Source organism: Chrysemys picta, chromosome 1 (genome assembly GCF_011386835.1).
Source record: "Chrysemys picta bellii isolate R12L10 chromosome 1, ASM1138683v2, whole genome shotgun sequence".
NCBI classification, from domain to species: domain Eukaryota; kingdom Metazoa; phylum Chordata; order Testudines; family Emydidae; genus Chrysemys; species Chrysemys picta.
Window position 1 is genome coordinate 27,567,322 of NC_088791.1, and position 14,175 is coordinate 27,581,496.

Here is a 14,175-nt window from a genome sequence, read left to right on the forward strand (position 1 = left end):
TTCTGTCACCCTCCAGTTCTCAGCAAAACTCCGTATCATCCATGCCAGCAAAACCTCTTTGGAGACGTGATTCCCTTCTCAAAGCTCCCCGAAAAGATCACAGAGTACTATTTTTGGAACATCAAGGACCCAAACCTGCACTCCTTTCATACCTGAAGCTCCCACTGAGTTACGTTTCCTTGAGCCCCTGGCTAATTTTTGTGGCTTTTCAATCCCATTTTCTTATTTTTATTTTTTTCTTCCCTTTTTTTGTGTGTGAAAGACCCAGACTGCACAGGAGGAAGTGATTGACTGCAGGGAGAACATTTAAAAATAATTATACACAAAATGCTGTCAAGTGCACAGGGTGAACAAAGTGACAAAACAGAGAAACATTATTTTCTAATCTCTTTCAGTTGGCATAATTTTAGGTGCTATTTGTAACACTAGTAGATAAAGCAACTCCAGAGAGAAGTGTAATTTTTAATCTGGTGTCCCTTAAATAGTTCAATGAATTAAAACAAGGGGATACCTCCAAATACCAAAGTGCAACAGACCAGGCACATTAGGGAATGAGATGAGAAGGCCCCTTAATGTGTGGAGGTCAATCTTCCTTGTTTCCTTTCATGTTTGTTATTAGCTTCATATTCTTTTGATGTGTGGCAGATTTTTTTGCGGGGGGGAGAGTTTGCATTAGTAAATGTCATTCTATGTGTTATTTGGTCTTTGTAATTGTGTGATATGCAATTAGTATGGACAGAAACACAGAATAGTGTGATATAACAATCAACATGGGAATGCCAGGAGAGAATCTACTCCTCAAGCATAACAGATTTTAACCTAAAATTGTTATATTTTAAACTATTTTCAAAATGGTAGCGATGTTTAGATTATTATGAACTATGGCGTGTGTAACGGTCTGGAAGCGGTCTCCTGTGAACACTCCCTAGTAGCTGGTGTTTTGGATCCTGCCGGGGCCTGAAACAGTGAGTCAGCAAGACTCCTTTACCAGGTGAGGTTTATGGATATAAAGAGGATGGGAATAGCCTTCTACCCTAAGAGAGTCTGTGGATCTGATGGACGAACTAGGGTCTTGGTTGAACAGCTTTGAGGCATGAACCCTAGAAGCAACCAAACCTAGTGAGAAGGCATGGGATGGACTTCATGTTATCTTCCAGTTCATTTCTCTGTTAACAAGGGCTACATCCCATGGGAAGAGGGTGAGTTTTGATTTTGCACAGTGCGTGGACTGTCTTTTAGAGCAGATTGGGAAATAGGTGTATTTTGGTGTTGCTCATGAATAATAATCAGAATGACATGGATTATTCATGTCTCTGGTGAAGTGTTACTAGACAGAGCACTATACCCAATCACAAGATGAATTGCCAACAGAAAACAGTGCTATCAGAAATATGACCAAAAAATTCTTTTTGGATCCTCTAGCCATTTTTCTGTTCCTCCTTTGTATAAGAAAGAGTGGCATGCCATTCAGTGGTTAATTACTACCATTATCTGCCTCATCTGCCTTGAAATCAGCCTGTCAGATTTTAAAAGTTTTATTATGTAGCAGGAACTGAGCTTTCTGCAAATAGAAATGGCAAGATTTATCTTTTCATGTGAGCATTTGGAAAATTCTTGAATGCTTCTGAAAACATTCATAAAGCCTGTTAGGCTGGAAGTTAAACTACTGTCCCTAACAGAGCAAGTAACATAATCATAGCAGATCTAATGAGCAGTAGGCTTCCATTCAGAGTTCTGGTCCCCTATTCCATGAAGTCTGAATACAGAATCTGTTAAAATCCTTTTTTTCCCCCTATTACTATGCAAGAAAATGCTGCAAACAAAGAAGCCAGGTCACTTATCAATCTATCCATATAAACTCCTGTAATTCTTCACCGGAAAAGGCACATAGAATCTTACTCCTTGGGTTTTTTAAAACTTTTATAAACATTTTGATATTTCTTGCATACTCTACACAGTCTCTGACCCTCCGCATTCCCTGCTAGCAGAGTCGGGCTTCAACACCCATGGATGACTGTGTAAAAGATAACTGCCAGATCCTGCTTGGTAGTCTACAAATAAAAGGAGGAAGTGCTGTGTTTACCTTAGGTGTTGGCTAAACAAGAGGCCATTCATGATGTTCTATCAAAAAGGTGCTAGAACAGCCCTACAAGCCAGCCCCAAACCAAACAAGTTTGGCTAAGAAGTTTCCGACCTCTTGATTCTCCCATTCAGTAGGACAGTCTTGCTCCTGCCGTGCATAGCTGTGGGCAGCTTTACATCTATTGTGTGCCCCAGAATCCTGTACAAGTGCTGCCACAGCCCCTCCTTCGCAGCACTGCTGCAACCAAGGCAAAGGATGCTTGCTGGACACATTTGGAAAAGAAAAGGCACTTTCTGCAGATGAGTGAGTGGAAGCAGATACCACATGTAGCCCTCCAAAAGTCTTCTCTCCTCCTCATCGCCGGGGAAAGCAGTGACATTGTCTTAGGCCAGCCAATTATTCAGGAATATTTTTCATTATAAGAATTTAGGGGAAGATTTTCAAAGACATGAAGAGAAGTGAGGCACCCAATGTCCTCTTGGGTTTGGATGCCTAGCTGCCTTTCATGCCTTTCCCCTTAATCATATGTAACCTTTGGGTGGGCTAGAGTTCACTTCATTACCCTTCTCCAGTGCCTACAAACCCCCCAACTCCCATAGAAGAGTAGCTGGAGACCCAGTACAATGTCATCCAAGTACATCAGACCGAGTCTCTAAGGATTTTCAGCAAGGATTGCACAGGGTCAACCTCCCCACATTCAAGTCCCAAAAGGAACTAAAGAAATGAATTTAATTAAATAACTTTATAAAATCTTATGATAGAGAAACAAATAATCTAATTTTTACAACATGACATGGCTATGTTATAATCCACAGACATTACCTTCATAGTTATACAGAAACATAAATTAAAAAAAAACAAATTAAAATCTGATCAGTTCAGTCCCCACAGAAATACAGTGAGAAGAAACTGAAACTTCCCAAAAGCTTAGGTTTTGTTCACCTAAGTCTCAGCTCAGCTTTTCCCAACTCACACAGGGCACATGGCCTTCTGCAAAGCAGGGCTTGACAAAGCCCTGGCTGGGATGATTTAGCTGGGAATTGGTCCTGCTTTGAGCAGGAGGTTGGACTAGATGACCTCTTGAGGTCCCTTCCAACTCTGATATTCTATGATTCTATGATTCTATGAAAGCAGCTGCCCTCACTGCTTGCCCTCATGGAGTCTGACCCCAGCAACAGGGAACCTATTGGAGCAGTCTCAAAACTACCACACCCAATTCCAGAAGCTTCTGGATGTGGAGTGCTTAATCTGCCTAGCAACAACGGCCCACATGGTAGGCTCACCCCTACCTCCCCCCAGTGGGTCTCTTAAAGAGATATCTCCCTATTAGGCTCATGGATTACACATACACATGTGTGGATGCTGCCTGTATACTGATGTACATTAGTTTCTGATTTCTGTGGTGCAGCAGCTAAGCGTGGATTTTTCAGGTAATTTTGCTGTTGTCTTGATGTATGTCAAAGAGTTATTATCGGTTTTTACAGTGAACTTGGCCCTATCGAGGTAGTCATGGAACCTCTCTGTGATGGCCCATTTCAATGCCAGGAACTCCACTTGATGAGCAGGGTAGTTTCTCTCAGGTGGTGTGAGACCTCGACTTGCAAATGCTAACGGTCGGAGTTTGCCCTCACACTCTCGATAAAGGACAGCGCCTAAACCAATGTAGCTTGCGTCGACATGAAGTTCATATGGCTGGGTGGGATCAGCGTACACCAAAACAGGTGCTTGAGTGAGCTGTTGAATGATTTTACGGAAAGCTTCTTCACACTCAGCAGTCCACCGCTTTCCAAAAGGTGCACCCACATTAAAGTATTGATGCCGAGGTGGGTTCCCCTTCTTATTATTTGTGGGGGGATATCCCTTGGTGAGCTCTGTGAGTGCATGTACAATGTGCAAAAAATTCTTTATGAACCTGCAGTAACAGCCACAGAATCCCAGAAACAGCTGTAATTCCTTGAGAGTCGCAGGCCTCGGCCAGATGGTTACCGCCTTCACCTTCTCTGGGTCTATAGCTATACCATCTGCAGACACTGTGTCCCATGTACCGCACGGATGTCTGGCAGAAGATGCACTTGTCTAAGGATAACTTGAGGCCAGCCTGTTCCAAACGATTCAGGACTTTGCATAGCTGAGTCTCGTGTTCTTCTAAAGTGCGCCCGAATACTACAATGTCATCCAACTACACCAGACACTCTAACAGGTGCATGTCCCCTACCACTCGCTCCATGAGTCGCTGAAACGTGGCTGGAGCTCCAGATACTCTCTGGGGCATGCGATTAAATTGGTAAAACCCTAAGGGGCAGAAGAATGCTGTCTTCTCCCGGTCCTCTACATGGGCATTTGATAGTATCCACTGCGGAGGTCAAGGACAGAGAACCAGCAGCTACCATTCAGGCTATCCAAGGTGTCATCCACCCGGGAACGACCCTGCTGTTCACCCAGTGTTTTATGTATCCAAACTGTATTGCATGTCTATTTTAGATTGTAAGCCCCTGGGAACAGTGACCATAGCTTCCTTTCTCTCCTGTAGTACACCAAATATACTGCCAGCATTCAATAAATAATCATAAATAATGGGTCAGTGGAGCACTTTGGGTCTATGGTGAGACGAGGAGGAAATTTTACCCGTCACTTATTACTCAAGCGACTCCTAGCAGCTGATCTGATTTTGGAATAGCATTGGTCTTGACCTCATCAAGAAAGTCATTTGCTTCCCCTCTCTAATTTAGTAAGACACTTGTAATCACAAGTGTTTAGAGAGAACAGCAAAGTAATAACCCCTAGAAGGCTCACATTTTTCAGACTACCAATCAAAAGAATGGCTAAGAGGTTGTATAAATATGTCTGCAGAGAATTAATCAGGTAAGTGCTGAGACTGTTGCAAAGGCAATGTATTCAGCCTTTGAAGGATGAAGACTCTTGCATTATTCTCTGTAAGTGCTGTTTATCTGACTGTCCTTGCCATAAAAGCATGTTATGGTCTATCTGAAACTTCAGTCTGTGTATTTATACTTTGGCAAGGAGCAGCCTGCAATGCTCTCTACTATTCATCTTCACACCAAAGAAATATTGATGAGCTCCCTCAGAAAACATGCATAAACATTGGAATGGTGTAAATCCCTCAGGCAGAGACTGCATACCAACTCTATCACCAACAATCGGCATGTACCCTAATTGAATGGGTCAGGTAGGAACAATAATATCACCAGGAGGTGAAGCCTTTCCAAATCTTCAAATAGACTGAGACTCTAACAGCATTGCATTTAGGTAGTTTGGACAATATAGCCTTCACAGAGACTGCTTTCATTAATTTTGGTTCACCTGACAGCTCCAAAAAGGATTTGTAGGTAACTCCAATGCAAAAAACGTCAAAAAGTCAAAAGCATGTGACATGTTACAAGGTCAAACCAGACTGAACAAAATGAATGACTTATTTATGCAGCTTCCTCTTTGCACAGCACTAACTAGGAATCTGTGACATTTATTAAATTTCCTCTTTCCTCTGTATAACACCTGTGTATAAAATTTGCAGAAGAACTAATAAAGATGTTAATATGTTGCAACCCTAATGCTGAATTTCAAATGTTGCTGGAAATCCAATAATTGTCATGCTAAATATTGTCATGCCTTTGAATAGCAAATACAATAACTTGAGATAAAAACCCTTTTTTAAATGCTCCATTTAATCCTACAAACCTGAAATTTTTCATGGAAGTGCCACAGTATATTATTAAGGCCTGTACATTTGGTGTTCCTTGTTATAATCCTCCCATATCAAATAACTTCTCTGTGATGCCATCTATCTGTAATTGTCCACATATATTTTCTATCAAAGCTATTAGATGTAGTAGAGGCAGGGTGATGAGTGGGTCGAGCAGGGGACGGGGAGTAAAAAAAAACTGGTTTTATTCCTGATTCTGCCACTGACTCACTCTTTGGCTGTGGGAAAATGATTTAGCTCTCTCAGCATCAGTATTTCTATTTGTGAAAGGAGGATAATTTTAACAGTAAATTGGACCACATGCTTGCCGAGGTACTGTGGGGAAGAATACTTCACAGACAAGGAAATAGATGGGATGATGAAATAGATCTTTACCTTTTTTATCGTCTATGACTACATAATGACACTTACCCATCTTTATAAAATGCATTCGGATCCTTGGGGCACAAATTATTAATTATTTTAATCAGAAATATGTGCGTTTCTTGTCTACTACTTGTCTTTCACTATTGGCACATTCTTTTCATGGGAACAAGAGGAAGCTTTGCTCAGAGGAGTGTAACTGATCGTTTCCATTTGTAAAAGGCAAATTATTAGACCCACTGTATACAAATTCATTAAAGTATTGTTCCCTCAGAGATCACTCTAAATTGTGTATTAGTTTTCTGAAAAAGGAGAATAGTCCAGTCATCACCACCAGTGCTCTCCTTATGCACAGATATAGATAATCTTCCTGTGCCATTTGTTTTCTATGGCCTAGTTCCAGCAATAGCCATTGTAAGTGTCCTCTTTATAAAACACATCGAAACATAGCATGTGAGCTGAGCATGATTCCTGGTGGAGACCACACTCCACTTGGTGCAGGTCTGGGGGAAGTGGCAAAGGTGGCTTTCCTCAATCCTAGTCTCAGTTCCTGGAACAGGTTTGAACAGCCTCAGGGCTGCTCTGACTTGTGCCTTGTTGCCTAATGGCCCCAAGAGGCCATTCCAGCAGCTCAGAATAGTTAGAGGGCAGTGTTGCCCCAGTCACACCCCATTTCTTCCATCATACCCCCCTGTGTTGGGAGCTGTGATGGGGATAGCATAGGGGCATTATGCTGGCTGTGACACCAAGAGAATTCTCGTCTCCAGGGCTATATCCATTGGCTTTACAGACCTTTGTGCCAGCACAGCACAGCTGGCACAAAGGGGTCAGAGTGTAATGATGAATCAGTCCCATTGACTCTGTTCTCCAGCCCCATGCATGTGTAACTGAGCACAGAGCCCCTTCAGTCAGGCTGTGTGCTCATTTCCAGAATTTCAGCCTAAATACTTTCTCAGGCATAACTCCTGCCACTGAAGATGTTGCTGGAGTAGAGACTTCAAGGTTCAGCCTAAATAATCCAGTTATCCGGGAAATTTTAGCTAGTGATCCATCTGTAGAGCTCCACTTGTACAATAACTTTTTATTCAAACTTAGGGACAAATACTGACCTACTTTCCACATACACACATATCAGGAGAACAACACACAAGCCTGTATGGTTGGAGGGGGATCTTGCAGAAGATGGCTGTCCTACATCTGGATGCCCTGAAAGGAAGCAGAATGTCCCCTCCACAGGGCCTTCACAACAGCAGCAGTGGAGAGACATACCAGTCCATGGCTTAAGGTCATGTGACACATCAGCTATGCCATGGTTTCTGTGCACAGTACCCTGGGATTTTTTCCTAATTTAAATGCAATAGATTTCATAAAGGGAGGGGAGGAGGCTTTCTACAGTGGCAGCCTATTCATAGTATTACTGCAGTCGTTCCTTTTTTGCCCTGAACATGAATTTATGTTTATGTGGTATTGAAAATAATGGTGGGGGAGGAAGGGAGGGGCATACCAGTGCATGATGGATGATGATATGTGTTGAAAACATCTCTATTATCTTTGGGGACTGTCCCTCTGAAATCTACCAGACTAACTTTATTTATTTATTTATTTTAAATGAGGTTTGTGTGTGCAGGCATTTGAAGGAAATCATAAATACTGACAAGAAATCTCAGGACCTTGATTTGATTCCTCATATTACTCAAACAAATGTGACTCTCACCCAGTACATGCGGCATCTTTGTGTTCCCACTGTTCAGCCTTCAGATGAAACAACCCCTTTATTTTGACTTTCCTTGTTGATTAATAGATCAAAACTGATTTTCAAAGATTCCACCCTACAAATCACTGTGATAGTTGGAGATTAAAGTTGATGACCAATGTTATCTTTTATAATGAATGGAAATCAAAATAGTGAAATGTATTTAGAGTATTGATCAGAAGATAGCACTGTGCCAAACACAGTAGCAATGACTGCTGGCAATAAACTGACTTCTCTCTTCTCTCTGTTTTGCACAGTCCTGCTAAGCCAATCCTCACTAGAATGAGCACAAAACAAAATGAGTAACTGCTTTTGTACATCAACATTAAATGGAAAGAAGCTTGAGGAGCCTTCAATGGAGAAGAATGTTGACAAGTGCAAAAATGCCTGATTGGTAAGAGCTGCCTTCTAAACATAGATCAGCCAGGCATGGAAGTGATTTTCTGAAGAGAGATGCAATCATGGATTACACACCAGCTCATTAGAAACTGTCACTGAATACAGCATTCAGAAGACATGCATGAAAAGTCACATTTAGGGAATAAATTAAAAGGGATGTAGTTGTTGCTAGGTAAAACTTATGTAATATATGCATTGAAAAGGTTTGTAAACTCATTTTTTTATTCAACTGAAAAGCAAAAAGCTTTAAAACCTTTCACAGTAGAGAGAGACAGTTAACTCAAGACTATTTCTGTTCCAGTAGCCAGGAAACTGATAGGACATCACTCTTAAATAAGCATTTATAAATAGACTCTGAATGTTTCCATCTCCTAGAGGAAAAAGTATAACTTTTACTGCAGCATTTCTGCACTTTGTTTATTTCACTGTATAATACATTGGTTAAAATGTAAAGCTTCTCAATTTTTACTGCATATGTCCTCTGTTTAATTTATGTCTGTAACAAACTTATAACTGAAGAATTATTTCTGACATATATTATAGTTCTGTGAAGGCATATATACAATAAGTTTCATCTTTCTGAATGTCATAATACTGTTGATTCTCATGCAACATAGACTTGCTCCTATTTAAGGTGGCAAAATAAAACCACTTATTTACAAAAAGAAAAGGGAGGGGTGAAATTACTTGACACCTGAAATGTAACACACAGCTGCAGTTAAGCACTTTTGTATTTTTTCCTGTTCTATGTCATATAATCACTTAAATGAAATCCAGTGGCCTGTGTTCTACAGGAGGTCAGAGAAGATGATCTAATGGTCCCATCTGGCCTTACAATCTATGAATCTGACTAGTAAACAGGTACATTTTACAGAAAACTATGTAAAAGCTCTGGGCCAGATTCACTGCTATGCTCTGGCTGCTTTGTGTGGTGTGATGCAGCTGGAGCACAGCAGTGACTGTGGCCCTTCACGTTTTATTTTGCTTATGTGGTGTGAGAGGCATATTACCACCGAGTTATTCTGACTTCTGTGCAACATTTTGTTGCTATTCATAAGGTTCCTTGCCAAGCAAACTCATTCTGGAAAGCAATTGAATAGTAAGAGCAGTCTGAGGCCTGGAATGTGAGCAGATAATTATTCTAGAGAGGGGTATTTTAGAAGTGAGCAGCCTTTGTATTATTTCCTGAAGCAATTCTAAGTTCAGAAGATTTGGAAGGCCACTATGATACTTGCTGGCATTCAGAAAAAGAAGCTAGAATAACAATTGATTATTATTACAGGCCCCAATAACAAATAGCTCTTGAAGAGGTACAGAGATAAAACAGGATTTTAACTTCCGGTTGTAAATGAGTCACTGCAAAACAAAACTCTTCTGCATCTAAGTGCATGAATCTCAGTTATGCTTCTTTGGCTGAAGACAATGTCTGTGACCAAATTGTCAATAAATAATGACTAGTTATTAAATAGCAATGTTAGCTGTCTGTCAAGGTACTTATATGGCCCTGATCACCATAGTAACTGCACACCTAACATATATGCTTGCCAAATACGTTTACAGATAAATTTGGGTGGGATTTTCAAACACTCTGTCCCTTAGCCCAAGTCTGCATCCATTGTAGCCAATGGGAGTTTCGTTTGACTTCAGTGGATGCTGAGCACTTTTGAAAGTCACACCCAAAAGTTGTCATCCAACATAAATCTATTCCTAGTCTCTGTCACCAAAATAAAGAGGAAGGATATAACATAAGTGACTTACATGGGTGGGTTTGGAAGCTCATTAAGGCCCCAATTCAGCAAGGTATTTAAGCATGTGAGCAATCCCCCTGAAATCAATGGGACAACTCACATGCTCAAAGTTAGGCACATTTAGGCCTACCTTGCTAAATGGGGTCTTAATAAAGCTTGTTGTCATTTACCAGTGTTGATATATCATAGGCACACTTTATCTCAGAAGTCTGTAAAGAGGTTTACCTGAATGTGCTACAGTATCGTTGTAATCATTTGCTCCAGGGGTTACATTGTATTCTCAGATTATTGCAGTCATGATATTTTTTCCTGCAATAGAAACTGCATTAATTGGGTTTCTCTGTGCCATGCAATTTTGTTACTGCCTACTGAGTTTTGCATCATAGTGACTGTATAACGAAAAAGCCCACTTTAGACATACAAATGTTGCAAAAATGTGTCATCACAAGACCTTGTGGCTCTACTATTTCAATTAAAATGTACCATATGTAGATAAATAAAGCAAAAAGTTACAAGGATGTACATCACTAAATGTTAATTAAGTATAAGTAGTATGTTTTTATCTTTTTAAAGGTGAACGCTTTCCCATTCCATTCCACTGTAATGTCAAAAATGTGTGTAATTTTTTTTTAAAGTCAACAAACTGTAAAGAAAATTGTTGGAATACCTGACTTTCTGTAAAAAACTAAACTGAAATAAAATTACTACAATAATTTTTGTTACTTTAATATATGCTTAGTATTAAAGTACCTAATAAATGTCAATGATTAATTTTTGTAGCATACTAAAACAGAGTATGCTCATGCGTTTCTCCAGTTCCCATGTGGTAATGACTACTGGTACTGCAATCAGTGTCCCCCTTTCTAGACCCTACCCAGGCTCCACCCCGGCAGTGTGACGCATAGGGACAGACCCCTGTGCTCATGTGGAGCCCCAGTAAAGAAAGTAGTCTCTGGATGGGCACAGGACTGTCCACACCCATCATATTTGCAGGATTGGGCCTTATTTGTTAAATGGTCTTCATTCTCTAATGGTAAACTTGGTTTCATCAGATGCAAAATAATCAGGAGTTGAATACAGTAAAACCATTTACATATAGCAAAGTTTTCAAAGCCACCCAGGGGATCTGGATGCCAAGTGCCCATTAATTTTAATAGATTGATTACTCCTAGGCAGGTTTGTAAAGCTCAACTTAAATATTTTTGTGGAAAGCTCAGAGATCTTTTTTCAATTCCAGTTTATACTTCTGACACAAATGGCTATTCTGTTAACAAAAAACAGATAATAGCTTGATTTCAGAAAGCATCTTATATCATCTCCTTTACATTGGCCTTAAATATTGTTAAATTATTGAGGCCCCCCATTGTGAATAGGCGCTGTACAAATATATCAAAAGTCATGGTCAAAGAGCTTACCATCTGATTGTTAATGTTGTGCAAAATCCTTATCATGAAATGTGAAATATCTTTTCTGGATGAGATTAAACCTAGCTCCCTTCTTTCCATCTCTAATTGGCTGCCCAGGTCAAATTTATTCCTGCAACCCCATTAACTTCAGTGTATTTTTGCCTGGCCACATCAGGTCAGGATTTGGACCTTCAGGTCTATTTGGAAATACAAGAAGATAACTTCTGTCTTCGGCAAGATCTCCCCATGGTAAAACTGGTTCTAAAGTCTAAGGGTGCAAATCTTCACTTACAACTGTCTTCACTAGACCCGCTAAATCGACCCCTGCTGCATTGATTGCAGCAGAGTCGATCTCCCCGTAGTGAAGACAAGCCTAGTAGCTTACGGCTGTACTTTCAAACTCTGAGCACCTGCCAAATTTTGGTGGGACTATAACTTCAGAACCCCTCTTGAAGTTTCATGGAAGTGGGTGGGGAAATTCTACCTTGGGCCTAGAAGCAGTCTACCTATTTTCACTCTGATAAACCTTTGTTTGCAGATTTTAGAGAGGGGTGAAAAATAGAGTTTATCATGGAAACTGGGTTGCAACCTTAACTGTGGAGTATCTGCTACTGTTCCGTAATATATAGCTTCTGAGGATAGTCCCAACAATATTATTATAATATCTTTAAGAATGGTCAAAGTTTGTGCCTAAACAATAGGACAACGGCTTTCATATGTTATGAAAGTGTCATTAGTTTCAGCTGGGAAACAGACTGTCAGTGATTTGAAATGAAATAAACTGTCCAATTAAAAAGTAAAGCAGGATTCAATTTGTACAGTTTATATATGTATATGTCTGTGGTGAATAGTTTCTGAGCTAGTCCTCAGAGTGGAACATGCATCAATTTTCCCCTCCACCAAAGTGTATGGGGTTTTAAACATCTTTCTCCTTTCCAGGTATTTTTGTACAGAAGGGAATGGCCTGGCCCAGGGTTGTTATATTAGCTGACAAAACCTGCACAGGCTAATGGTTAAAATGCACATGCAGCCATTCCACCTGGTGCAGGGCAACTCTGTATTCTCACAAGCTAGGCCTCATTGTCTAGTCCTCATTGTCTCACTCCAAGTCTAGTTAGTACTTGGAGTGAGACCTCAATGGAAAACCAAGTGCCGCAGAAAGTGGCATTTGTGGTTTGGTAGGTGATACTTGTCCCTTAAAATCAGTACTGAACAAATGCCTCAGCACTGACTACTGACTTCCAATGGAAATTAGGTCCCTTCCTGCCATTTATGCCTTGAAAAATCTCCCCCTATATGGCTTGATCCTGCACCCACTAAAGTCAATGGCAAAGGCCCCATTGACTCCAATGGAGCAGAAGCAGCCCCCTAGTTTGTATATCATTTTGTTACATTTGTAAAACATTTTGGGATGAAAGATGTTAAACACATTTATGGACTCATTCTGCTCTTATACAAACTGGTTTTACACCAGCATAACTGAACTGATAAGTATTCCTGGTTTACACAGGTAAAAATTAGCCCAGAACCAGGCCCGTAATATTTATTAGTAATCAAACCATGAAACAAAAATTGTCAAAACCCTATCTTCTGGGTTATATTCCTATTCCATCTGCATGAAAAATATTTCCACCATGAACATTTTCAGTTTCAACAACTGACGATGAGCTAGAAGTATATAAATGCCATTAACAGATGTAATCAGTTTTCTATTATAAGGCTTCCCAAATTCAGACTTTCGGACAGATATACAGGAACTTTTCTGTTGTTCCAACCCACGTTCAGAAGTGAAGTCTGACAAAGGAGGAACTCAAAACTAGATTTCTGGAGGCCTGAATTGTATTCTCAGCTCCAAACCAGAGATTTCCTTAGTGACTGCAGGTAAACCACTAGATCAAAATTTTCAAATTTCGAAGCCTAAAGTAAGGCCCTGAATCTATTTAATATGGATCCAATTACTCTATAATAAGCCAATCCAATTAATACTAGGTTAAGTGCCTGTGGTGAGATGTACAAACCCCACACTGGAGAAGAAGGGGTTAAGGAGCTGCTCTGGACCTAAGCAGCCCTGCCCCATCACACCTGCACAAGCTGGAGGCAGAGCTTAAAAAAGGGAAGCAAAGTAGCTCAGAGGTAGGCAGACAGGGATCAAGTCACACCACATCACTGCTGCCTGGTGATACTGACCTGAATCAGAGGGGCTGTAAAGGAGGGGCTGGTGACTTTTGAAGGTCAGAAACTTTATTTTTATATTCAGTTCTTTACCTGTGAGAAAAGGGGACACTGGTAAGAAGTGATCCAGAGAGGCAGACGCATAGCACCCCAAGGTACAGGACTTAGCTGCCTACTACCGGGCCCTAGATTGGAACCTGGTGGAAAGGGTGGGCCTGGGCTTCCCTAACAGTCCCTAAGAGGGGACAATGACAGAAGTCTATCCGCCAGCAGTTGGGGAACACCCTGAAGATACAAGGGTCCAACCCCTGACCCAAGGGGGGGGGCTTGAAGCCCTTGCTGATTTATGATGAATTCCACATTATTGGACTCTATGTGTACCCTGAAAGGAGTGGATCTGCATGTGTGACTTGGACAGAGAGCTGAGCTGCTAAAAGGACAGACCACCACGGGGTGGAGGTATAGTGAGAAAGGGGAATGCCTGGGTGAAAGACAACCTGCTACACCCCAGCCTGACCAGTAGGCAGCAT

General features: G+C 40.8%; 1 protein-coding gene across 3 annotated transcripts in view; it reads left to right on the forward strand.

Annotated features, from left to right (window-relative positions):
• Positions 1 to 10,777, forward strand: part of LHFPL3 (LHFPL tetraspan subfamily member 3) — a 436,749-nt gene extending 425,972 nt beyond the window's left edge. For all 3 annotated transcript variants that reach the window (XM_065559207.1, XM_065559174.1, XM_065559129.1), the window contains one exon: positions 8,178 to 10,777. Coding sequence is in view for 1 of the 3 variants with exons in the window: in XM_065559129.1 (XP_065415201.1) it covers positions 8,178 to 8,206 (29 nt within the window). In the remaining 2 variants the exon portion in view is untranslated. The remainder of the gene's footprint in view (positions 1 to 8,177) is intronic.
• The last annotated feature ends 3,398 nt before the right edge of the window (positions 10,778 to 14,175 follow it).